General features: G+C 58.8%; 1 protein-coding gene across 1 annotated transcript; it reads left to right on the top strand.

The window, feature by feature from the left end:
• The first annotated feature begins 37 nt into the window (after window positions 1–37).
• CDC42EP4 (CDC42 effector protein 4) lies at window positions 38–19,420 on the top strand. The gene is made up of 2 exons (XM_070393766.1): window positions 38–165; window positions 16,663–19,420. The coding sequence occupies exon 2, from the start codon at window positions 16,772–16,774 to the stop codon at window positions 17,834–17,836; it is 1,065 nt and encodes a 354-aa protein (XP_070249867.1). The 5' UTR covers window positions 38–165; window positions 16,663–16,771; the 3' UTR covers window positions 17,837–19,420.
• Window positions 19,421–26,403: the final 6,983 nt, after the last annotated feature.

Below are 26,403 nucleotides of genomic sequence, written 5' to 3'. Positions count from 1 at the left end.
GGAGCCTGGGAGGGGCGTGTCCCCGCGGCTACGGCCCTGGAAGCCGGGGAGGGAGCGAAACAGACGCGGGCGCGGACATGGGCTGGCTGTCCCCGCGCCTCGCGGAGCCCACCCAGCGGACAGCCCGGCGGAGCCCGCCCCGCGCTCGCTTCTCCGGGGACGCAGGTAGGCGACTGTGGCCGACACCTGCGCCCTGCGGGGTCCCGGTGCGCTCGGCGTGGGGGGCGCGCACCTCCTGGGGGACAGAAAGGATCGAGAAAGCCGCGATAGGGGGCGTGGGGCGGGGACCAGGGCACCGAGACCCCCTCCTCCGCGCCGCTGCGTCTCACCGCGCCCGTCCGTGGGTGGCTGGGCCGGGGCCGGGGCCGGGGCGGGAGCCTGGCTCCCTGTGTCCCAGCAGAGCGGGGTTTGGGGGGAAAGGCGGGGTGGCGGAAAGCCGGGCGATTTCCTCTCCCCAGATTGGGGCTCCCCGGCCCGGCCGGAGCGCTGCTGGGGTGGGGTGGGGTGGGGATGGGGGTGCGGTGGGACGGGGGCCCGCGCGTTAAGGGCACCCCCTGCCCGGGCGCGGGGTGTGTGTCGGCACCGCGTCCGCGGCGCGCAGCCTGCGGTCTCCCCGAGGGGGGCGTGTGTGTGCGCCGAGTTCTCCATGAATAAAAAGCCGGATCATCCGCCGGCCGTGGCGGAGGCGCGCGCGCGCTCTCACCGTACACACACTGCAGCGCACGCCCGCCGGTGCCACCGGCCTGGGGAGGGAAGGAGCTGCCTGGAAGGGAATGGCCGAGACACTCTCCCGTCTACCCCCATACTCCCCCCCACCCCCGACGAGCCCTTCCTTCCCCGCCCGACTGCGCCCCGCCAGCCTCCTCGGGAAGGCCGGGAAGCCGAGGCGGGAGAGGCCGGTGGGGTGGGGCCGGGCCGCGCGGGCGGCCCTCGGGAGCCGGGGAGGGCGCTCCGCGAGCGACCCGCACGCCGGCTGCTCCCGGGGCCCAGCGCTCCTGCCGAGGCCGAGGGCCCGGGGCCGGTGGCTAATGACTTAATCTCCGGCTGGGGGCGCTGGAGCTCCGAGGGGGCGTCTCTGGCTCCGCCCCCTTCCTGGAGCGCCCCCCGCCGGGGGGACAAAACGGTCCCCTGTCCTGGGGGCGCCCCCCACCGGCTGCCCTGCGTGCTGGGCCGCCGCCCGTGACTACCCGGGGCCCAGAGCGCCGGGTGGGAGCCGGGGGCGGGGGCTGAGGCTGGGCGGGCTTCCTGGGGGAGGACCCAGCCGGAGCCTGGGGTGTGCGTGAGACCCGGGCCGGGGGGAGGGGGGCCCTCCACTAACTCAAACCAGATTCCCGGTGTTTCCCGATGAGAGACGGCGGCGCGGGCTCTGGAAGTTTTCTTTCTCTCCCTGGGAGAATGGAGGGGAGGACACAATGCTTTTTCTTTTCTGGTTGTCACCGCTTGCAATCTGACCGGCTCCCACGGCCTCCGCTGGCGGCCACGGTGCCCATTCTTCGCCCTTGTGTCTGCGCCTTTGAATGGAGACAGGGTCCCTGAGCTGTGAAGCCCCTCTCCTCTCTAGGGGGTTTGGGGTGCTAGGGGAGACTGCCCCTCATCTTCGCCCCCCGGCAGCCATCTGGACCAGAGCGAGCCCTCCCCATTCAGCCCCGTAAACAATGAGCGGCCGTTGCAGGAGGGCCTCCCGCAACGCAACTTTGCACAGTCTGGGTTTCTAATAACTCCCCGCGCCTCCCTCCGCCCCTTTCTGAGCCTGGGGTGGAGGAGGGGACCACCGCCAGGGTGGACTGGATTTTAAGAGAACAAAGAACAGGGCACAAAGGAAAGGGGAGCTGCGCTGTGGATCCCCCCCAAAAGGGGAGTTTGTGGGGCCAGGGCAGGGCCCAGCCAGACCTCTCCCTGGTCTCAGGGTTCCCGAAACAATAAAGGAGGCATCTGCAGGCCCCTGGTGAGGCTCTGTCCTCGTGGGGTAGCCAGGACCCCCGCTGTGAGTGTGCCCCGCGTGTGGGGGTGCCCTCGGGTCCCAGCTTTCATCCGCTGCCCTGTGAACAGCATGTGACCAGCAGATTAGAGTAGTTTATCTCCTCCCAACTTGGACTTCACCCCTGCCCTCCTCCTTGAGGGCAGCTGCTCCTTCCCACAACAGGGGCTCAGGGGATCTTGGGAGGTACCCAAGCTCCTTCTCCTGTCTTTCCAGGGTTGGGGTGGGGTTCGGTATGAAAAAATGAGCCTGCTCCCAGGAGGTGGCGGTTTGGGGGAGTCCCAGCCCCTCCGATACCGCTGAATGTACGGGCCCTGGCCACTGACCGAGCGCTCCTGTTCTCTTTGCTAGCTGCGGCCTCCCCTTGGAGCGCGCCTTCCGTTTCCTGGGATTTCTTCCGTTTCCTGGGATTTCCGCCCTTTTCCCCTCATTTCTCTCCCACACATTTACTGATGCTGATGTCCAGACCCAGCCAGGGAGGCCCACGCAGATGAGTCTTATCTACAGAACGGGGCAGAGGGAGCACAGGCAGACGTTGATCTGGGAGAGAGGATCTGAGACCCTTCTGGACACGTGTCGGGAGCTTTCCCAGAAGGGCCTGGGCTTGGCTCTGGCTCAGGGAGTCCTACCTCCTCCCTCCACTTTGGAGTGGTTGGCTGATTTCTGTGGCCGGGACAGGCTGTGCCTAGGTGTGGCAGGCAAGGTGTTAGCAGCCTCTCTCTCTCTCTCTCCCTCTCTCTCTCTCCCTCTCTTTCTCTCTCTCCTCCTCCCCCCCTTGGGTTGGTTGGGAGTGGAGGCTCCCAGGCCAGAGCGCCCAGGACTGCTGCTGGGCAGTGACTCCAGCTCCTTGGCCGGACTCCCCATGGGCTGGGCTCCGAGGAGCTTGTCCCCTGGTGGGGGAGGGAGGAGTCTGTCCCTTGGAAGAACAGGATCTGGGCTGATGCCAGAGATAAGGCTTGGGCGGGCGGAGGGAGGGAGGGAGGGAGGGAGGGACGGGGTTGAGCAACTGTGCCCTGGAAGCCGAGAACGCTGACCCCACTCAGGTCTCCTGACCTGTGTACCGGAAGGCTCTTCTCCGACCTTGGGACGAGGAACCAGACCCTGAAGGCCAGCTCCGGCCAGGACTCGCCCCAGGCCCGCTCTGCACAGGGACTCGGGTGTGTGGTTGGACGTGGCCCTTCTCCGCTTGCAGCGCCTTCGGAAGGAAGCTTAGCCATTGGTCTCCCACGTTCCCCCCCCGCGCTGTGTCCCTGAGCCACAGCTTGAAAAACGCTTCTTGGGGAGCCTTGGGCCTCCTTCGGGTGAGGAGCTCCGGAGACTCCCCCAGGCCCGGCCAGCTTGCACTCTGGGCGCCAGGCCCGGTAGCAGCCCTGGCACCCGGAGCCCTCCTTTGCTGGGAATAGGGCCCTGGTGGTCTCCACCAGCCGTTCCCTAAAATGTTGCCCAGGGCCCTAGCTGGTTTGGCTCAGTGGATAGAGCATAGGCCTGCGGACAGGAAGGTCCTGGGTTCGATTCTGGTCAAGGGCACATGCCCAGGTGGAGCGCTCGATCCCCAGTAGGGGGCAGCCCCTCAATGATTCTCTCATCATTGATGTTTCTATCTCTCCCTCTCCCTTCCTCTCTGAAATCAATAAAAATATATTTAAAAAATAATAAAAATAATGTTGCCTGGGCCCTGCAGCATCCAAAAGGGACTGGTGTCCCCCTTCCCCATGGGTTTCACGCTCAAATGAGGGGGGTAGAGAGGCTGAGAGCACAGAGAACCCCGAGGGCTGGCAGTACAACTTACAGGCACCTGTAGTGAGAACCTGGTTAGGTCCAGAGGACAAGGCTGTATTTTATTGGGCTGTTGAACGTGCTGAGGTTTTGTGTATTATTTGTTGCTGGTAGTAGCACCCATGGACCCCCCAAAATCCTGAGCTATGGAGGAGAACTCTCTTCTCACCTCCACCTCATTTATCCGGGTCAAACTGATGTCAGACAGTTTCAGCCCTGCCGTCGACAATGGGCCCCTGCATTGCCCTGCGGCCTGGCAGGTGAAAGGTGAAGAGGGGAAGAGGGAAGCCAGAGGGGGCTGCAGTCTGCACCTGGGCTCCAGAAGCTTGGAGCACCCCTCTCCCCCACAGTTCATCCTGGGGACCCCCATGGACGTGGAAAGGGGTCAGCCCTGGAGACTGGCTTAGTGTCCTCAGGCAGCAGTGGAAGTGTGTGACCCAGGTCAATGGCGTGTCCTCCTTGAACTTAGGGGAGTGAAAATGGCCAGAGGGTCCCTGGAGATGCTGGAATTTTTCTCCTACTTTTCAAGGGGTAGACGCAGGGCAGCGGCCGAGAGAGTGCGGTCCAGCATCATAGCCTTATGCACCGGGGTGGTGAGGGCTTGGCATACATTCGCTTATTTAATCCTCACACCAAGGCTCCGGCATTCATATTGTCACCAGTCACTTTGAAAGCTGATGAGGAAACCTTGCCCAAAGGAGCTGAGCCAGCTCCAGTAACCCAGGGAGTCTGGCTCCGTGGGTCCCTGCTCTTCAACCCCCACCCCCACCCCCTGCCCCCTTAGATGCTCTGGCTGGACCAAGACCTGCCAGATTTGCTGCCCTCTCTGGAGAGAGTGCAGGTCGCCCAGCTCCCCCTGGAGCCCCCAGAGTGTCCTTTCAGTCCGGCTCCTCAGCTGAGCCCTGAGAAGCGAAGTGAAACCGACCGGGGCCTGGCAGATCCGATTTCAAGCCCAGCCGCTTCCTCCTGAGGCCCTGGGCAGGAGGGGGAGCCGGGCCACTCCCAGAGGAGGGAGACCCAGCTGCCAGGAGACCGGGAGGCTGTAGCCTTCCCCTTTCCTGGCTGTCCCTCTGGTGGCCTGTGTTGGGGCGGGCTTGGTGGTGGTTGGGGGGCGGGGGAGAGGGAGGGAAGGCGGGGAGAATGCCTCTCCAGGAGGAGCCCTGTAAATAAGCAAAGTTGCAAATGTCCTTGAGTCACTGGCTCTTCATGGGCTTGACTTCTGATTTGTCGCTTCCTGTCACTCCCAGGTCAGGGCTCACTCCTTTCCCTTCCCGTCCCTTCCGAGCCAGGGCTCTGGGGTGCGAAGGGAGGTGGATGCAGGGACAAGGGTGAAGGCACAGTGGGGAGAGTGGCCCATCCCCAGCCCTGGAGGGGTTCCCTGAAGGGGGAGGGGCGATCTGTATTTCCCAGGACTTAATCTGTACTTTCCCTGGAATGGTGGGGGATGGGGTGACCAGACCAGAGAGATTTTAACCTGAAATTCTATGCAAAACTATGCGTCCTGTGGGTGTTCATGCATCCGTAACCTCCATCAGACCTCAGAGGCCTGGGCCCAATGCTGTGACCCCCGGGAATCAGGCATCCTGGACTCCTCCCTGCTCTGCCCTCAGCAGCCCTGTGACTTGGGCAGACCACTGAACCCCAAGCCTCAGTTTCTTTGTGTGCAGGATGGGGGTGATGGTAAGAACTCCGGGGGATTATTTGGAAGAATACATGAGCTGAAGTCTTTCAAATGCCAAGACAGAGTATCCCTTGTAAACTTTTTTAAGGCAGTCCAATCATAATAAGGCGCAGAGTCAGAGCCCAGTGACTTTCTCATACTTCCTCCCTGGACCCGTGCAGGGCCCGGGGAGCACGTGTCCGCCTGGGGTCCACAGGAGGGTCCAGGATGCCATTTCCCAGAGGGGGTTCCTCCGCACCCCGTCTGGGTAGCTATCAGAGCCCCTCCGGGAGGTGTTATTCCACAGCTCTCATTTCTCATGTTAAGAACTACCGACAGGGGAGATGAACTTGAATGTGTTACTTAGCCTCCTGCATCCAAAGTATTGTCATTGCACCATGTAATCAGAAAAATATTAATAAGATATTTTACATTATGTCTTCATACAAAGGCTTCAACATCCAGTGTGTATTTTATACCCATAGCGCATCTCAATTTGGATGCTCAATTTCATAGGCAATCAGAACTTGGAGTTCCTAAAATGTACCGTTGAAAAAGTAGATTCACATACTCGAGCTGTTTTAGACATACTTGGGATTTCCATTTACTAAATCAAGCATCCATTTTTACATTTAAAATAAACACACAATTCCATAATATGAAATATTGAGTTCCATAGTCTCACTAGCTACACTTCAGGCACCTAACAGCCCCGTGTGGCTTGTGGCTACTGTCCTGAAGAATGAGGTTAGGTTATCGTGGCAAATGCCTGAACCTCTAGAGATGTTCCGAGTCAGTGGTATTATTCAACATTGAATTCGCAATTGTAGCAAATATAATAATTTAAGGATGAGGAGTGGAGGGGGCAGAGTTACTATTAGTTGCAGAGGATGCAAAGCCATCTAATCAAGTCGATTAGAGCCCTGGCTGGGGTGGCTAGGTTGGAGTGTCGTCCTGTCCGGTACACAGAAAGATCACGGGTTTGATTCCCGGTCAGGGTGCGTGTGGGAGGCAGCCGATCAATGTTTCCCTTTCTCTCTCCCTCAACCTCCCTCCTCGGGGGAGGGTTAAAAAGAAAAGTTGAAAGCTAAGGGGAGGATGCAAAACCCATTCACAACAAGAGGCCATAAAATAACCCAGAATAAACATGACAAGAAATGTGTAAGACTCAGAGGAGGAAAACCCACAAAGTTTAATGGAGAATGTCTGAATAGATGGATATGAGGACTTGATGTTGTGCTAAGGCCTGTTCTTCCCAAGTTAATTTATTGTTTCCTTTCAATTCCAATGTAATCCCATCAGGATTTCTTTTGGAACTTAACATGTTTCTAAAGTCCATCTGGAATAGCAAAGCCCAGAAAATTTTAGAAAAACGTTAAAGGTGGGATATTACCCTACTAGATAAAAGAATTTCACTTCCGATACTTAACTCACATAACAATTCAGTAAAGAATCGGTAACATTGCTTTATTGTTACATTTTAATTTTTTTTATTTTAAAACCACCCACAATTTTACAAGCCACAGGCATCTCTAGTTTGGTGTACTACATTCTAGATTGTAGTTTTTTTCTGAGTAGTTTTAAATTGCCTGGCAGTTTTTGAAGTGAATATTTTCATAAAGTTGGGAGCGGGCGTGTCTTTGCTTCAAGATATTAAAGCCAGAGACCATAAAACAGATTTGACTATGCAAACATTAATAAGCGCTCTCTGGGAACGAAAACAGCCACATCGCCATCTGTGAGTGGGTGGGTGATAAATTTGCAGACATCTTTGCAAAATATGACGGTCAAAAATGGAAGTCGCTTGCCCTGGCTGGTGTGGCTCAGATGGTTGGAGCATCATCCTGTGCACCAAAAGGTTGCAGGTTCGATCCCCGGTCAGGGCACATAGGGAGGCAACGTATCTCTCTCGCGCGCGTGTAGATGTTTTTCTCTCACTTTCTGTCTCTCTAAAATCAATTTTTAAAGTGCTCATTACCCTCATTAGTAAACAAAGAAATGCAAATTACAAGTGAGGGTGGCGGTGATTGTGTTCATTCCGTGTTAGTGAGACTGTAGCTTGGTAAAACCTTCTGGGGAACAAGTCAACAAGAAGAAGCCAAAGTAATTCTACTCACTTGGAAGGGTGCACCCTCCGGAAATCGTTAAGGACTTGAGCAGACTTAGCTGGAAGGATTTTTGTTACAGAGTTCAAACAAAAACGGAACAACCTGGCATTCATCCGGGGCCCACTGGGTGTAACATTTAGGCTATTAGGATTTGATCTCAAATACTGTAACATGATTTACTAACATGTTCATATTTTCACCCAAATGTAAACAATGGTTGGCTTTATTTATTCACCTACAGGGGGAAGCACTGCTTGTCCCATAAAAGGGGGAAATGTCTAAATCGCCACTCTGCAATAGAAGGATCGTGTAAGCCCCGTGGGTAGCTGACATTCTTAATAGCTACATAAAAAGTAAAACAAATTAGGCGACCAACATTTTATGTAACCCATTATATTCCAAACTAGAGGCACGATGCACGAAATTCGCGCAAGGGGCTCGGCCCTCGCAGCCCTGGCTTCGTCCAGATGGTCAGCCACCCGGTCTAATTAGCATATTACACTTTCATTATTATAGATATTATCATCTTAACGTGTAATCAATATAAAAATGTGAATGAGATGTTTCATGTTCTCCTTTTAGTATAAGTCTTTGAAGTCCAGCGTGTACCCCTCGGCACGTGTCAATTTGGACCGGCCACCTTTCGGGTGCTCTTTAGCCACCTAAGGCCAGGGCTGCCATATCGGACAGAAGGAATAAATTATTTAATAACCTCTAGAGAGGCAGCAGAGAGTGGAAGTCGCTGAGAAGGTCTGGCCTGGACTGTTTCTTTCTTCCCTGTGCAGTGCACCCTCAGAGCCCTGCCGGACAAGAGCCTCGTGCCCTGATTACCTGGGACAGGCCACACCCCTCCCCAGTCACACTCCTGTCGCCTGCCTCCCAGCAGCCCTGCCGGGGAATGAGTGTGAGCTGCAATGGGAAGCAGGTAGTGAAACCGGGGCCTCCTTCACTTTCCTTTTCTTCCAGGAAGAGGGACTGGAGCAGAGAATGTTTGTTTATCTCCAGGAAGTGGGATGTGCCGGAGCATGTGACTCGCCAGTGGCACCCCTGGGCCAATGGGCCAGGTCTGGGTTGGCAGGCAGGCGGGGAGGGTGGAGCACGCATGGGGCCCCGAGGTTGGGAGATTTTCGGGAGAGCGTTTGGGTTAGGGTTTTGGTCTTCTTGGCAGGTGGAAGTACCAAGGCTGGCAGCTGGAGCGGGACAGGCATGGAAAACATTGGCAGTGTGGCCTCGGGCCAAGCCCGCTCCTAACCACGTGGGGAAACCCAGGCTGCTGCCTCAGGGCAGAGAGGCTCCTCAGAGCAGGAAGCTGGAATGAGATCCAGGTCAGGGGGGGCCCATCAGAGCCTGGAGCACCCCCTTCCTCTGTGTGCACATTCTCAACTGTGGCCATTGAATAGGCCGGAGCGGGGTGACCTCCTACAGAAAATGATGTGTTTCAAGGGCCAACAGAAATGGTTCCAAATTATTGTTTAGTAGCTGTGGGAACGAGTGAAGGAAAAAGCCCTGTCTGAGCCTCAGTTTCCCTTCCTGTAAAATGGGGGCACGCATTTACGATGTCCCAGCACTGCCTGGTGTGCAGCTGCTTCTGCGCTTGGCCAGGTGGTCTGCAGCATGGGGGCGCTGGCTCTCCTGTGTGACCCCCGTCTTTTCTCCTTTCCTCTGCTCCCTGCAGCCGTCAGGAGGCCCGAGCTGAGGCTGTAGACGCCGCAGAAGCAGAGCCTTCACCCACCCACGGTCTCTGGGACAGCATCCCACCTCGGGTCGCCCGTGGGGGAGGCTGGCCTCCCGCTTAGGGCTTCAGTGTCACTGGAAATGGGCCAGTCTCCGGGGTGGGGGTGGATAGTCATCTCATCTCCCTGCTCAGTTGAGGCGGCTCAGGCATCAGGAAGCAGTTGTTGGGGAGTGAGTTCTTTCGGGGGTGTCCTCGGCCCGCTGTTTTCCCCTGACACGGTGCATGCTGTAATGAACAGCCTCAGGGGTGTGCACGAACACCCACTGGGATGCGGGCAGGAAGCACCAGAACTCAAAAGACGTCGCCTTGCATGGGGTGGTACTGAAAAGGGGGAGACCAAGCCGGCCGTATTCACTGATGCGCGGAGTGACAATAGACACAAATAACCTGTAAAAACAAACGTATGCACGTGTACCTGTAGACGTATGTTTGTACACACGTGAATTACGTGTTCCAGGTTGTTTATGTGCTGTGGCTATTAGCCTGGCTAGCGCCCTGGTGTGGGAACACAGTCCTGGCATCAGTCCATGACCCAGGGCAGTGATGGCGAGCCTTTTGAGCTCGGCGTGTCAGCATCTTGAAAAACCCTAACTTAACTCTGGTGCCGTGTCACATATAGAAATTTTTTGATCTTTGCAACCATAGTAAAACAAAGACTTATATTTTTGATATTTATTTTATATATTTAAATGCCATTTAACAAAGAAAAATCAACCAAAAAAATGAGGTCGCTTGTCACCTCTGACACGCGTGTCATAGGTTCGCCATCACTGACCTAGGGCAAGTCCCTTAGTTTAGTCTCTCCGTCTCTGAGCGTGTGGTCACTCCGCACCCAGTGCTTTAAGGAGACACTGACACCGACAGACGCACAGTGGCACAGGCTCGATAATAATGGTGATTATTTCCCGTCCTGAGCTTTTTTTTTTTTTTTTAAATTGTGGCTGTTTGGGCTCAGATGCAAACGGACACTTTCAAACTCGAGGGTTTTGGGTGGGGCTTGTGGAGGAGCTAAACATTCTGCAGAGTACTGAAGTCCGCCAGAAGCACAGCACAGCCCCACGGGTCCCTCGCGAGGGCCAGAGGTGGTTCTGTGGGCCAGGGCGTCACACCGTTCCCGTTCGCCATCGGGCCTGTCTGCTGGTGGAAAAAAACCCTCTTCCGCCTGCCGGGGACTTCTTATCTTCGCAGGATAAGGCTGCTGAGCTTTCCAGGAAGCACTGGCTCTTCCCGTGGCAACAAGAGCCCAGTCCCTGGCCTTTTCCAGCTGACAGACCTGGTAGCAGAATGCCTTCCCGTTCTGGCAGAGTTAAGTTCCACCTGGTGGTGGCGTGTTGGTTGTCCCAGAGAGAAAGGTCCATGGCCCACCAGGCGAGACCCACCCCTGGAAAAGGGCGCCGGGGCCCCCTTTGATTCTGTCCTTTCTCTCCTCCTCCATCTGGGCCCTCGCAGCTACCCGGTGTCTCTGCCTTCAAAAAGTGGCCCGGCCGCCGTGGCTCAGTGGTTGAGCGTCGACCTATGAACCAGGCAGTCACGGTTCGATTCCCGGTCAGGGCACATGCCCGGGTTGCAGGCTCGGTCCCCAGTGTGGGGCGTGCAGGAGGCAGCCAGTCCATGATTCTCTCTCGTCACTGATGTTTCTGGTTCCCTCTCCCTCTCCCTTGCGCTCTGAAGTGAATAAAATGTATATACAAAGAAGAAGAAGCCTGGATGACTTGCCCGCTTGGAAACTGCTGCTGGTTGCCGTGTGGCCCCGGCCCTCCATCCAGACGCCTACCTGGCTTACAGAAGGGCAGGCCCTGGGTCCCCTGGGCCCTGGGTTTTCAGTCTGTTCCTCAAACATCACCAGCTTGCTCCCACTCCGGAGCCTTTGCCTCTGCTGTTCCTCCCACCGGGTGTTCTGGACGAGCCTCGGTTCCTCTCATCCTTCTGTTCTCAGCTCACAGGTGCCCCTTCATCAGAGGGGCCCCCGGCCCCCCGACTCTCACCCGCGCTCCATCACCTTGTTTCTTCTGGACAGTGAGGACTGCGAGGTGCCGTTCTGTTTGCCTGTTTACAGCCTGGCTCTCTACCCCCACCCCCACCCCCACACACACACTCTGTTCGGGGAGGGCAGGGGTGTGGCCAACCCTGTTTCACTGCTGTGTCTGCAGGGCCCAGAGGAGTGTGGGAAAATGGATGGGTATGCAGTGAATGAGAGAGGGAGTGGGAAAGAGCGAGGCAGAGGCAGAGAAAGAGTAATGAATGGCCCAGCCGGTGTGGCTCGACCTATGAGCCGGGAGGTCATGGTTCGATTCCCCGTCAGGGCACATTCGAGGCTTGTGGGCTCGATACCCAGTAGGGGGCGTGCAGGAGGCAGCTGATTGATGTTCCTCTCCCTTCCTCTCTGAAATCAATACAAACATCTTTTTTAAAAAAAGAGAGAGTAATGAATGAAGCCTCTTGTGGTCATTCCAAGCCACAAATGACGCCGTGCCCGAGGCCCCCTCTGTCCAGCCACGCTGCCTGGTGCTGGTACCGGGTGGAGGGTTGGAACAGCCGGGAACCTGTGGAGGGGGCTGGGCAGGCAGTGGGTGTGCAACATGTGTCCTGTGTGTTCTGGGGTGAGCTACGGGTCAGCTGGAGAATGGGAGGCCTGCTTGGCTGCCCCAGCACTATCTCCTGTGTGGGCCAGGCTGCCAGGGACAGGCCCCTGCCCGGGACTTGGCCTGCTGTGTGCCTAGTGGCTGTAGGACAAGCTGATGTGAAGACGGGGGGGGGGGGGGGGGGGGGGGAGTCTCTGGTCCCAGGATGGGATTGGAGCGGAGCTGAGCCCAGGGTGTGGGCTGAGTGGACCGACCAGGGAGCCTGGCCTTCAGTTGCTTCTGTCTTGAAGGAATGTTCTGTGGTCAGTGGGGCCGAGGGTAGAGGAATCTGGTTCCACCAGAGGCCAGGAGAGGCGGAGAGCTGTGGTCACTGCCAGGAGAGTGGGATGTGGCTTCCGGGGTGGGTGGGGGCGTCCTAGCCGGGACCGGCTCTGGGGAGTGGCCGCCCTGGCCTCTGAGGCCCATTTCAGCCACTTCCCCAGAGCTGAGTCACGGCACTGAGCCACACCCCCTCCCAGAGCCACGGCTCCCTTGGCAGCTCCCCTTGTGGGGGAGGGAGGGCGCCCGGGCCTCCTGAACTTGGCCCCAGGCCTGGCCCGGGCCACCTGCTTGTATTTGAACCTGTGTTCATCTCACCCCCACATCCTTCTGTTAGAACAGTGGTTCTCAACCTTCTGGCCCTTTGAATACAGTTCCTCATGTGGTGACCCAACCATAAAATTATTTTCGTCGCTACTTCATCACTGTCATGTTGCTACTGTTATGAATCGTCATGTAAATATCTGATATGCAGGGTGGTCTTAGGCGACCAATGTGAAAGGGTCGTTCGACCGCCAAAGGGGTCGCGACCCACAGGTTGAGAACCGCTGTGTTAGAAGCTTAGGAGAACTCCTCACTCGGGGGCCTCAAACAGCCCCATGAGTTCCCACCAGCCCTCAAGCCTGGGCTGTCCAGTCTGCTCTCCAGCTCTAGGGTCACAGAGCCCCAGCCCCTCCCTGGGACTAGTAGGTCCTGCAGCCCCTCCTCACGGGGCTGTGGGACCAGCTAGGCCCCACTTCTCAGGACCTTTTCATGCTGGATATGGGAGATGGTTGGTTTTGCACAAGCTGCAGAGCCTCGCCGCCCCCGGAGAGGCCAGACCTGTCTCTGCCTTCTTGGGGTGTCGGGCCCTGCAGGGCCCTGGGTGTCCCGAGGCTGGTATAGGGGTTTCCCTGCGGACCCGTCACTCCGCTGCAGAGCCCTGCCCGGAGGGTGTGCTCCGAGGGGACCCCCTGTCCTGTGGCCATGTGGCCGGGGCACCCGATCCCTGTGGGTGGCCACAGGGTCCGCGTCATCCCGCTGAGCCCTGGGCAGCTGGGCCTGCGGTTTCCCTTTTGTTCTCTCACAAGCACTTGAGATCGGAAACCGCAGGCTGCAAGTTGCTTTCTGGGCCGGGGATTCCTGCCCATGTGTCGAAACCCTCAGGGACTCTGGGCTCATGTCCCTGTTCCCACCAGTCTGACTCTCTGTCCCCTCCCGCCCCTCCCCCTCTTTCTCTCTTCCTGTTTGTTCACCTTTGTTCACCGGCTTTTTTTTCACCTTTTTTTTCACCTGCGTGTCCTCACTTCCGGGCAGCAGTTCTTAGACCAGGGGTGGTGCTGCCCCCCAGGGGACACCTGGCATTTCTGGGGATGTTTTGGTTGTCAGGGCTGGGGAAGCGATGCAATAGGCATCGGATGGGTCAAGGCCTGGGATGTTGCTTAACATCCTACCGCGTACAGGACAGCCCCGCCGCAAGGAATGATCGGGTTCCACGGGCCAGAATCTGCTCCAGGGTTAGGCTAGAACTTTCTCCAGGGAGCAGCCGGGCCCCTCCCTTCTTGGGACTCCGCCCTCCCCAGCCGGAAGTGGGGAGAGCTGCTCCTTGGGTATTGGCAGCTGACCAGGGACGCTGCCTCCCGGAGGCCTGGAGCATGTGGAAGGAGCTCTGGGCCCGAGCAGTGGTGAGGGGAGGACCCCATGGCCAGTGCCCTTCGTGTGTCTGATTTAGGGGGTCAGCCAACTATGGCCCACAGGCCAAATCCGGCCCGCCGCTTGTCTTGGGAAATGAAGTTTTACTGGGACGCAGCCACACCCGTTCGTTCACATGGAGTCCGATGCTGCTTTCCTACCGCAAAGACAGTTGCATAGCTACGGCGAAGACGCTTCCAGGCGCAGAGCGGAAATCTCGACTGTCTGGCCCGCCGTAGAAAATGTCTGCCAGCCCTAGCCGGTTTGGCTCAGTGGATAGAGCGTTGGCCTGGGAACTGAAAGGTCCCAGGTCCGATTCCGGTCAAGGGTTGTGGGCTCGATCCCCAGTGGGGGGGCTTGCAGGAGGCAGCCCATCAATGATTCTCTCTCATCATTGATGTTTCTATCTCTCTCTCCCTCACCCTTCCTCTCTGAAATCAATAAAAATGCATTAAAGAAAAAAAAAAGAGAGAATCCGTTTTGGGGTGGTTTTAAAAAACAAGAAAGAAAGAAAGTGTCTGCCAGTCCCTGGTCTGGCTGCTCCCGGCTCAGTGTTGAGAGGTCAGGTCCCAGGGCGTGGGCAGCAGGAGGGTGCAGGGTAGGGTAGGAGAAGCTGCTTTGCCTGGGGTTGGTGGGAGGAAGAAGAGAGCGAGGAGGGAGAGCTGCCCGGCATAGTGGGTCATGTCCAGGCCTTCCGGCACGGTCCTCACCTGGCTCTGAGCCGGCCAGGTCCCCTGTGCTGGCGGCAGGGCTGCCCTGGGGCCTGGAGAACTTTGCTGGAGTGACGAGCAGTGTGACTGCCTGCGGGGAGGAGGGGCACTTGCTGGAGGGGGGAGCCATGAGACTGGCCTCAGCAGCTGGGCCCGGAGGAGAGCGTGGGATGGGGTTAGAGGACACAGAGAGGTCAGGCTGGGAGCCTGGAGCCGGGCTGTCGGCGGAAGCGAAGCCAGCACTGTCCTTGGCCTCGAGAAGGCGAAAGGGAGACACTGGGGCTGGGGAGGGGAGGTGGTTGAGGCCAGCTGTGTCATGCACTGGAACAGCGGTCACCAGCCTTTCGGACCCCAAGGACCACCAGTGGCCCGTGGACCACCGGTTGGCGACCGCTGCACTGGAAGGTGGGATCCAGCAGTGAGCAGGCCTGTCGGAACCCTCTGGAAGCTCCCAGCCCAGGGGGGGATTGCAGTCCGGCTGGCAGGGGTGGGACAGTGTAACTGTGCCTGCTGGGGGGGAGGGGGGATGGAAGGAGAGGAGGCGGGCAGGACTCTACCTGGCTAAGGACAGTCTCCCAGAAGAAGGGGCGTCTCGGCGGAGCCCTGAAGGATGCTGGGTGAGCCAGGTGACCGTATCCCAGCGGGGACTGCGTGTGTCCAGTCCTGGAGCCCAGGAGAGAGAGGCTCGGGGGCCGGGGCAGAGCGCGGGCATAGGGGAGCGGCGAGCGGTGGCATGGAGTAGGGATGCAGCGACTGATGCTGGACCAGGGGGTCTGCCCTGGGGAGTCCGATAGGGTTTTGTTTTAGCTAATGGACTAGAAAGGGACACGAGCAGCAGGGAGGCCTGCTGGGCTGATGTCGGGGCAGGTGGGATGCGGTGGCCTAGCTTGGGGAAGTAGCGGGGGCCGGGAGGGAGGGAGGGAGAATTTCGGGTGGGGCACCCACGGGTTGAACTTGGCATGGGGGAAGGATGGGCCTGCAATGAGGGTGCTGTTGAGAACGGTGCTCTTAGCAGGACTGGTGACCCAGCACCCCCCCCTCACCCACATATTTTGCTAAGTCCCTGCTCCCATCTCTCCCCACCTGCTCGGTCCTATGCTGTTGGGTTTAGCATTTGGGGCAGGTCCCTCCTGAGGGAAAGGGGCCCGTTTGGCTCCAACACTGAACTTGAACTTGACCCTTGCCAGGAGCTGCCTGGGTGGTGCCTCATGCTCTCAGGTAGCCCTTTGCCGTTCTGGGTCATCTGGGGTCCCCGCCTCCTTGCACCCCTAGTGATTAAAGAGATTGCTAGAGAGTCTCCCAGTCTTTATCTCCCCCAGGGGCAGAGGGTGGATCCTTGACAAAGAGCTTGGGCCCCACGATGGAGACATCGCAGGCGGGATCCTCCTCTGAGGGACACCCAGCAAGGACTGCAAGGCTGGGGAGCTGGTTCTGTGAATCCTGCCGCCAACCCCACCCCAATTCTGATTCAGAAAGTGAGCCGGGCCGCCCACGTGGGCTGAGGTGCCAGGCAGCAGCGCCCTGGGGCCTGTCCTGTCCTCTCCCTCCTCTGAGGACGGTGACTCAGGTTGAGGTGTCCACTGACTTCACAGGGATCGAGGTCAGGCAGCAGGAAGAACTTTCCGCGTGTCTCCAGACGTGCTGCTCAGAGGAGCCGAGTCCTAGCCTCCGTCTGACTCTTTCCTTCACTGCTTTGTGGCCTCGGGGCTGCACCTCCACCTCCTTAATGCTCCCTGGTCCCTGTTGGCTCTGGCAGCATCCTGGCTGGGCCTGGGCGGAGGTGTGGAGGGCGGGGCCGGTATTGTCCTTTGGAAGAAAGCTAGCTCTCTCTCTCTCTCTCTCTCTCTCCCTCTCTCCCTCTCTCTCTCTCTCTCTCTCAGGTTTCAGGGAATGTGTGTCTGTGGCTCCTTGAACTCCAAACAGCTTTGCAAACAGCAGTCCCTGCCCCTGAGAACCTGTGGGTGAAGAAAGAGGGCGGGGTTATAGCTTTGATTGCTGGCTCCTGTCCTATTGTTTCTTTTGGGTGGGAGCTGGGGTTTGAATAACAGCCCGGGGGCTGGCAGATGGGCTTTTGTGCAGGAGGCCAGCCCAGGTTAACCCTCTCCTGCTGTTCTCTTCTTGCAGCTCTATGAGCCCTTCCTCATCGCCCCCTCCACCCGCCGGACCTCACATCTGACGCCAGCCTCACCTGCAGCCTCGGAGGCCCTGCCTCCCCCCGCTCCCCTCAGGCACGATGCCCATCCTCAAGCAGCTGGTGTCCAGCTCCATGCACTCCAAGCGCCGTTCCCGCGCGGACCTCACGGCCGAGATGATCAGTGCGCCGCTGGGCGACTTCCGCCACACCATGCACGTGGGCCGGGCGGGGGACGCCTTTGGGGACACCTCCTTCCTCAACAGCAAGGCTGGGGAGCTGGAGGGCGAGTCCCTGGACGAGCAGGCGTCCACCTCGTCCTCCAAACGCGGCCTCCTGTCCCGGAAGTTCCGGGGCAGCAAGCGGTCGCAGTCGGTGACCCGGGGGGACCGGGAGCAGAGGGACATGCTGGGCTCGCTGCGGGACTCGGCCCTGTTTGTCAAGAACGCCATGTCCCTGCCCCAGCTGAACGAGAAGGAGGCCGCGGAGAGGGGCGCCGGCAAGCTGCCCAAGAGCCTGTCGTCCAGCCCCGTGAAGAAGGCCAACGGCAGGGAGGGTGACCCGGAGGCGGCCCATGTGGAGGAGGGGCCCCGGCGGCGGAACGGGGCCACCTCCCCCAACTCCCTCGACCCCCTCCTGGACGAGCGGGCCTTCGGGGACCTGACGGATCTGCCCGTCATGCCCAAGGCCGGCTTCGGGCTGAAGCACGCCGAGTCCATCATGTCCTTCCACATTGACCTGGGGCCCTCCATGCTGGGCGACGTCCTGAGCATCATGAACAAGGAGGAGTGGGATCCAGAGGAAGAGGATGGCGGTTACCACGGCGACGAGGAGCCGGGCAGTCTCCCCAAGGTCCCCCTTTCTGGGTCGGGGGCCCCTCTCCCGGCCAGGCAGGAAGGCAAGGCCAGCCAGGACTCGCCCCCGCAGCCCCAGGCTCTGCAGGACGAGGGGTGGGCGGCGGCCGCCCCCAGTCCCGGCTCCGCCCGCAGCATGGGCAGCCACACCACGCGGGACAGCAGCTCCCTGTCCAGCTGCACCTCGAGCGTCCTGGAGGAGCGCAGCCCCGCCTTCCAGGCGCCGGAGGGGGCCCGGGCCGCTCTCCCCAGGCAGCCCGACAAGGAGTTCTCCTTCATGGATGAGGAGGAGGAGGATGAGATCCGGGTGTGAGGCCGGCCGAGGTGGCTCCCCGCTCTTGGCCCCGTCTCCCTGCGGCCAGCCCACCCCCGTCCCGTTCAGGGGCAGCCAAGAGCCTAGCTTCTGCCACGGACCCTGGGCCTCACGGATGAGGGGTGCTGGCCGAGCCTGGGGGCCGTGGAGGACTTGGGGAGCTGGCCCTGGTGCCTGACGTTGCCCCACAGCCCGGCCTCCCTGAGCTCTGTAGGACGGGGCTGTGTTCTTACAGCAGGAATCCGTTTCCTTTCCTCCACGTTGGCCTCAGATGGCTGCCAGATGTCCACCTGAGTTCCCGCCTGCAGCGGGGCAGGTCGGCTCAGCGGCGACCTGTGGCCAGGGCTAAGGACACGGCTCTCCTGCCCCCCCGCCCCCCCAGCTCCGCTGTGGCCCCACAGTGACTTCCCCCGGTAAATGTGTGTCGCGGGAGGCATGGGGTGGGCACGCGTCCCGGCCCCTCCCTCCCCTCCTGCCCCAGCACAGGAAGCCTGGAGCCCTTGGAGTAAAGCCGGACTGACAGCCCTGAACACTAACCGCGGCCCCTTCCCGGGGAGGAGGACAGGGTGGGGAGCCGAAGCCCTGGGCTTCTTGAATTTGGGGGACGGGGCCTTGCCCGAGGACACTAGGAGCAGACTGTCGCGGCCGCGCAGCTCCCTGGGTTTTTTGTCCGCTCTTCCTTGGTGTGTTGCCGCCGTCTCCCTGGAGCAGCATCAGGAGCAGCGACAGATCTGCCATCAGAGGGAACATCCTTTCAGACCCTTTACTCGGTGCTTCCGAACTTTACCTAGAATGGTATGGGGTGCGTGTCTGCGTGCAAGTCCCCCTCCACCCGTAGCTGTTAACAGCGGAAGGCGTCCAGTGCATTAGAATATTTCTGAAAAATGACTTTTTTTAAAGTAATATATCATTCCTGTGGGGGGGGGGGGGGCGATAAATGCTTCCTTTTTTTTTTTTTGGACTGAGTTATTCCCTCTTCTCCCCGCTCCGCCCTGACGACTTCTTCCTTTCCCAGGCCTCTCGCCAGCTGCTGAGGCAAGGGCCCTGGGGGTAGAGGTAGCAGGGTGGCCAGATTTAGCAACACAACAAAAGGATAGTTTCTCGGTATAAGTATGCCCCCTTGCCATACGGAACATGCCTATATTAACAAGTTATTTGTTGTTCCTCTGGGTTGCAGATGTCAGCCGATGTCCTCTAACCCTGCTCAAGGGGATTGCGTAGGAGCCCGGGGCTGAGTCCCAGGGTTAACTGATGATGGCTTTTCTGTCCTGGGAACAGGCTGACCCACCGCCTCTGTCCCCTGGCAGCCAGTGGAGGCGGGGCTGGCTGCCACGGGATCCAGCCTGGGCGGGTGGGCGTGGCCGCTCCAGCCTCCCATTTTCTGCCAGATCCTGACTCAGACACTAACTTGTTCCTGACCCCGGTGCCCCATGGGTGCTTGGTTTCCAGTAGTGCAGCCCCCCTCCACTCCCCCGGCTGCCCCTGGACCCCATCCAGATGGTGGTCCGTCCCAGATTCTGAACTGTATATTTTTTTCATGAAATTGTTAAAACAGCAAGGCAACAATAAAAAAGCCCTATAGCATGTCTGGTGTTCATCTCTGTTTCTGGGAGGCTTTATTTCAGGTTGTGGGTGGGTAGGGGTGAGGGAGGAGTCCTCGGGGGCCTGAGGTGGCTCCTCTCGCAGTGCCTTTGGGGCCTGGGCTGGCCTCAGGGGCTCTGGGCCTTTGGGGGTCCTGGGGGCCCTTGGGCACTTTGCTGCTTTGTGCCTCGGTGTCCTCGCCTGTTACGGGGGGGATCCTGCTGCTCCCACGGGGCCAGGCTGCAGACATGGTCCCTGGCCTGGTGTTGGCAAAGTTGTTCCTAACCCGAGGGAGGCTGTGCTCTCGCAAGCCCCAGGTGCCCACACACATGGGATGTGTCGCCACCAGGACACAGCGGGTGCCCTTTACCCTTTGACCTGGAAAATCAACCTAGAGGCGGTGTGTTCTCCTTCAGCCTCTGGGCCCAGGAGGTAGACACTGGTGCCCCCATTCTATGTGCTGAGAGCCCGTGTGCCCACGTTCTCTGATCACCAGGTCGTGGAGTCAGGACGTGGCTGGTTCAAAACACGTGTGGGCCCAGCAGGTGTGGCTCAGTGGTTGAGCGCTGACCTATGAACCAGGAGGTCATGGTTCGATTCCCGGTCAGGCCCGTGCCCGGGTTGCAGGCTCTATCCCCAGTCGGGGGCGTGCAGGAGGCAGCCATCAATGCTTCTCCCCCATCATTGATGTTTCTATCTCTCTGCTCTCTCCCTTCTTCCCTGAAATCAATAAAAATATATTCAATAAACACATTGGCCTCGTCACTCAGGCGCCTGGAAGCTCCATTACTCGGGAAAGTGAGGTCAGGGGTGTGTCTGCCCTGGGTGGGGACCCGGCGACTCCCCCACCCACCCACCTGCCTCACCACCTTCCCCTCCGCCCTGGCACCTCTGAGAGGAGGAGTCAGCCTGGGCAGGGCTGGCTCTGCAGATGATGCCCCTCGCACGCCCCTCCATGTCGGGGCCCGTGTGGCTGAGTCCCTGGAAACCCTGTCCCTCTCGCTGGCGTCCACAGAGAAACTTGGGCGGCCCTCATCCTCGTCCTGGGAAGCAGTAAGAAGCACAATTAAAATGTTCCTCTGTCCCTAGACTGGCTCATTAGAGCTAATGAGGGACTCGGCTGAGACCGGAGTCAGGAGCGGTAGCCCTGGGGGCGGGGGTACTGGGGCACATCCCCAGCCCAGCACATCCCCTGGGCGCTGCAGCCTAGCCCTAGACCCTTGCAGAGGCGAATGCAGGGCAGAGGGGGCCCAGGCAGGTGAGGGGAGGACTCCTGAGCGGGGGCTGTGCTCCCCAGACAGTGTAAACCCCCATTCCACCGGCAGCCACTGGCGCAGGGCTCCCAAGGGTCTGGGAGAAGCCAGTCGCCCCGAGCCCAGGCCTGCTTACTGATTGATGGAGAAATGCCAGCCACTCAGGACGCCCCAGGGGCCTGGGTGAGACCTCACTGGACCCACATCTTCAGCAGCACACACCCAGCTACCCCCTCCTCTTCACCAGGGTGGCCATGTCCCCAGGAGAAAGTGGACAAAAACTAATGGAGGCATCAGCACACGAAGGCAGGGGGTTCTCAGCATCTTCAAACCTCAGGGTCAGGTTCAAAACCTCCGTTTTTTTGAAAATATTTTTTTATTGATCTCAGAGAGGAAAGGAGAAGGCAAAAGAGAGAGAGAAACATCAATGATGAGAGAGAATCTTTGATCAGCTGCCTCCTGCACGCTACACACTAGGATCAAGCCTGCAACACAGGCACATGCCCGACCGGGAATCGAACGGGGAATCGAACCGTGACCTCATGGTTCATAGGTCGATGCTCAGCTCAGCCACTGAGTCTCGCTCGCCAGGCCGGCCCCATCTCCGTTTTACCGGAGAAGAAGGCGCCGGCCAAAGTCCCATGCGTGAGCTGAGCAGAGATTGCGAAAGAGACTGGGCTGGCTTTGAGCCGGCGGATAGTATGGGGCGCAGCTGCTCACAGGGCCGGGCGTGTGGTAGCTGTGGGGGTGGCCAGGGGGGCGGGGGTGGGTGGGGTGACCTTTTCAGGTGTTTGCTGCTCTCCCCACCCCTCCCTGGCTCACTCAGCCTTCACACACAGCTTCCCAAAGGGCCCGACTCCCACAGAAGGTGCAGGAGCGGACAGTGAGGAATGAAAACAGGGCCTTGTCTGTCTGCTTCCCCTTTGCAGCCTCCTCTGGGCCCCGGGGCCGCCTGCCAGCAGCCAGATGGGAGGCTGGAAGGAACATTTTGGGGAGAGGGAAGGTATTTGCAGGCAGATGGGTGTTGGTGGCGCTGCCTCTGAAACCTGTTGCTCTAACTCACTGAGCTGTTGTTGTTTGAGATGAGGCTCCCAGAAGGGGCCAGGAGGGGCCAGGAGGGGCCCGGAGAGCGGCCTTCCCTTCCAGCAGGGCTCCAACCCTGAAATGACTTTGGCAGCTTCAGAGGTACCCTCAAGGCCACAGGGCTCCGCTGAAGCTTGTTTTGATTTGAGGCCCCGCTTTGTTCTAGAAAGGATTAGAGGCGCTTACAAAACGGGGTAAGTCACAATAGGATAAAAATAGATCAGAGGGAGAAGGAGGCTGCAGCTAACAAGCAGAGAACGAAGAGAACTGGTACGGGGTGGGCCTCGACAATTCTCCGAGGTGGTCTGGAACTTGGGCTCGGAGCTTCCTGTCAGTCAAAGCGAAAAGGGAAACCCGCCTCTTGTGAGACTCTCGACGGCTCCAGGAGCAGCTCAGCGTTTTCTGACACTGGGTCCGAGAGAACCGGGCTCCTGGGAGACCCTTGGAGGGGGAGGGCGGGGGCTCCAGCGACGTCCTGGACACCAGTGATGTCTCAGAGACAGTCACGTGAACCACAAAGGCTGCCTTTCCGCTCGGCGTGACGCGAAGGCTTGAGGCCAAGACACAGATCAATAAAACCAGCTCTCCGGAGGGCCAGACCCCAGCCCTCCCCGTCACTCACCCTGCTTCCGAAGCAGGATTTCCCAGCCTCTGCGCTACCGGCCCTGGGAGCCCCGTCGCTCTGTTGTCGGGACCTGGCCTGTGCCCTGTGGGATGGTAAGCAGCATCCCTGGCCGCTTCCCACTGGATGCCAGCTGCTTCCTAGCTACCCGTCATGTCAATGCAACATGTCCCGGGACATTCCCAAGCGTCCCGTCGGCTGCTGAAAACCGCTGCTCTTACAGGAATGGGGAGATGCCTATTTTTTTTTTTTTTTTAACATAAGGGCCAATTTAAGACAAAAATGTTTCCAGGTCACGGGTTTTGGGTTCAAAACCAAAAAAAGGGGGGGGGGAGGGGCTTATGAAACATATATACTTGGGGAAGATGTATATTCGTGCATCTTAAATAACCTACTTCATTGAGAAAACTGGCACTTCTCTTTAGCCAATGACATTGTTACCTGAGGGTGCTCTTCGGGAAATAGCCACCCAGAGGTGCTTTCTATGTCTCCTGCTGAGTCAGAGCGAGGGAAGTGCAGATGGGGAAGGTGGCGGGGGCCCTGGTCTGCTCTCTGTGGATCGAGGGCGGCGAGTGGCCCATGTCATCCCCCGGCTGTCTTGGAAGATGCCGTAGCCTCTATGTCACTTCCTACAACCAAGGTTCCTCGCCAGCCCCCCCCCCCGTCCCCCCCCTCCCCCCCCCCCCCGGCCAAACTGGGGCTGAGGACAGAGAGCTTGAGGCTGTATTCTCTGAAAACAGAAATTTACGGCACAGATTCATCATACTCTGCGCCAAGCACTCTGAGAGGCTGGGGGGGAGGGGCCGGGGGGAGAGTACACAGGCGGCAGATGAGACAGACACGGCCCCGGGGGGCACTGTGCCTTTCGTGGGCCCCCTCCCCCATGAAAGTTATTAAAATGACATTTTACAACCACGTTGGTAAGAAAGATGAGTGCAATCATGTCACATTTTAAAACTTTTCCTTTGACCTAAAAGTTCGTGTATTTTCTTCAGATATTTGTGTTGTTAATACTCACCCGGGGATATTTTTTCCATTGATTTTTAGAGAGAGTGGAAGGGGGGGGAGAGACACAGAGAGAGAAGCCTCGATGTGAGAGAGACACATCGATTGGGTGCCTCCCCCACACCCCCTCACAAGGAACAGAATCTGCTGGTCCCTTGACCTACGACTCAGGGCCCGGAGCTGTGAGACATGAACGTCCGTGGTTGAAACCTCTGGACTGTGCTGTTTGCTACTGTCTCCCCCTCAGCTTCCCCGTTGACTGAGACAGTGGGCACCTCCCCCTTGTGTCTGCAGCCGCACATCTAGGTCGGAATCTGTGGCCGAGACTGAGTTCAAAGACAAGCTGAGAAGTGAGGCCCAGGGCAGCTCTATGGTTTTGACGAACATAGGAGAGAAAGTCAGGACTGGGAGCTTCCCCCTGCATGCCCCCCACCCCGACTCTCCCCCCCCCCGCCCCCCGCCCCGACCTGGGGGTGGCTCATCCAGGCTGGGGCCCGGGAGGGGCTGCCCTCTGCTTGCCCGCCACAGCCCCTGGGCTTGGAACACAAAATGGGCCCCCGATCGACTGACTCCCTGTGGACCGCCAAGGCCTGGAGGGTTGTTCCGTCTGCGCTCCCTCCGCCTGGTGACCCCAGCATCATTTAGCGATAACAGGCTGGAGGGCAGTCTGCGGTGATGGAATGAACTTTTCCTGCAGACTCAATTGACCTAAAGGCAGATCAAACGTGTGACCTCGGCCTTCGATCCATCAAAGTGAGCGCCCAGGCTGAGGCTGGAAGAATTCATCCGTGACTGTCCCCTGGCCAGGGGGCGGGTCCTGGTTCCATAGCAACCCTCCTTTCTCTCCTCCAGGGTCCACCGCTCCAGGAGGGACACAGCCCGTCCCTCCAGACCTAGGGACGGACATGAGAGCTTTGCTAATGATTGTGGCTTGTCTGGACCTTCCACATTTTTCTATTTTACCAGCACAGACTCCTTCAGGGCCTTGGGGAATGGAGTGGGATCCTCTTTCCTGTGGCTGTTTTTCAGCCACTTGAGGATTCAGGCACTTGTGTTTGCTGCTGGAGCCCCTTCTCTGGCCCTTCCATGGAGTGTGGCTCCAGGTTTGCAGCCAGAGGGCTGTTTTTTGTTTTGTTTTCTATTGATTTCAGAGAGGAAGGGAGAGGGAGAGAGAGATAGAAACATCAATGATGAGAGAGAATCATTCATCGGCTGCCTCTTGCACGCCCCCTATTGGGGATCAAGCCACAACCCAGGCATGTGCCCTGACCCGGAATTGACCTGTGACCTCCTAGTTCATAGGTCAGTGCTCAACCACTGAGCCACACCAGCCGGGCTAGACGGCTCTTTCTAAAATGCAAATCAGACCCAAAGCTGAAAGGCTGGCTCCTTCAGTGGCTCCCAAGGCCTCGGGTTCAAGGCCCTGCCCTAGCCAGCTCCCAGCCCCATGCGCCTCTCTCAGCAGCAGACTTGCCAGAGAACCAGGAGTGGCCTCCCCCCGGGGACCGGGCTGATTCTGCTGGGACCAGGGTCCCCCACCCCCGTGGCAGCGCTCCGCCTGTCCGCAGCTCTGTCTCACTCCGTCCTCCCAGAAAACTTTCCTTGACACCCAGGCTGGGTGCGAGGGAGCGGAGTGGTCTGGTGGCAGCTCTGCACACACCTCCATCTCCCACACTGTGTGGTGTAACTGCCCATCGAACGGTTACTCTCTGCTCTGTCTTAGTTTCCTATTGTTGCTACAAAGTTCCTAGCTTCGAACAGCAGGCATTTCTTATCTCCCGGTTCTGGGGGTCAGAAGCCGGAATGGCTCTCACTGAGCCAGATGGCGGTGCCAGCGGGTCTGCCCTCCCGGTTCTAGGGCAGAGTTCGTGCCCTTGCCCCTCCAGCTTTTAGAGGCCACTCGCTTTCCTTGGCTCATGGCCCCACCTTCCATCTTCAAAGCCAGGAGGGTAGCATATTGGAATCTTCAGATTCCCCTCCCCCCCCCCCCCCCCCGGGGCACCAAGAGCAATGGAGAGGGCAGGGCACACCGGCTCATTGCTCCTGGGGCTGAGCGGCAGCAGCTATGGGCCAGTGGGGCTCCTCCTGCCCCCCACCCCCTCCCAACACCATGGTCCCCAGCTGCCAGGCCCCCTCAATAGCATCCCAACAGCCTGGAACCCCTGTCCACATCTCCTTAGGAACAACCACCTTGAAGGAGGGGAGGCAGCAGGGACCTGGGGCAGGACACCTGGGGCCTTGGGCATAGGCCACCCCCGTCCCGGGTGCCTCACAGCACGGTCCTCCTGGGAAGAAGGACTGCTCCCTGGTGTCCTACAGCCACTTAGCAACAGGATTTGAACCCGGCCTGGCCGATGCCACCCTCTAAGGGTGCCCGAGTGGGGAGTGAGGCGGATGCACAGAGACCAGAAAGGAGGGTGTGGCCACATTCTGCCGAGCAAAGCACTGGCCGGGGTTGATGAAGGCCGGGAGGTTGGGCACAGTGGCCTCTGCCAGTTCCCAGCGGCCGGAGGATTCTAGAGCTCCCGCACCCCTGCTTTCCGGAGCAGCTCGTGTATGAAGGGAAGGGGGCCTGTGATGACTCAGGAAACCTGCAGCTGGAGGTGGATGCGAGGCTCATGATGATGGTGATTAAAACTGACACCTCCGTGTGCATAGCGATCCACACCTGCACTCGGCAGCCACCAGGTCATTAATCAGCGCAGACACCGGGCTGGGATGAGCTCAGGGCTGGGATGAGCTCCAGGAACAGAAGGGCAGATTGTGAGGGTCCAGAGGGGATACCCCGGAGTCCCCCTCCAGGGCATTGCCAGACAGTGGGCGCCAGCTCACCTGGGAGCCTGAGGTGGTCATATACTAGTAAATGGGGGGAAGGGGGTACAGCCCCCCCTGGTCTGAGCAAGACAGAGGGCCTGCAGGGTCGGAGACCAGGGCAGGCTCCCAGTGGACACTAATCAGCTGAGGGACCTTGGCAGCCACCCAGCTTCTCTGTATCTCTATTTGCTGATCTGTAAAAGGGGCTA

Source organism: Myotis yumanensis, unplaced genomic scaffold (genome assembly GCF_028538775.1).
Source record: "Myotis yumanensis isolate MYYU_CA2020_CCGP unplaced genomic scaffold, mMyoYum1.0.hap1 SCAF_16, whole genome shotgun sequence".
Lineage (NCBI taxonomy): Eukaryota > Metazoa > Chordata > Mammalia > Chiroptera > Vespertilionidae > Myotis > Myotis yumanensis.
This window is presented reverse-complemented; position numbering and strand designations above follow the sequence as displayed.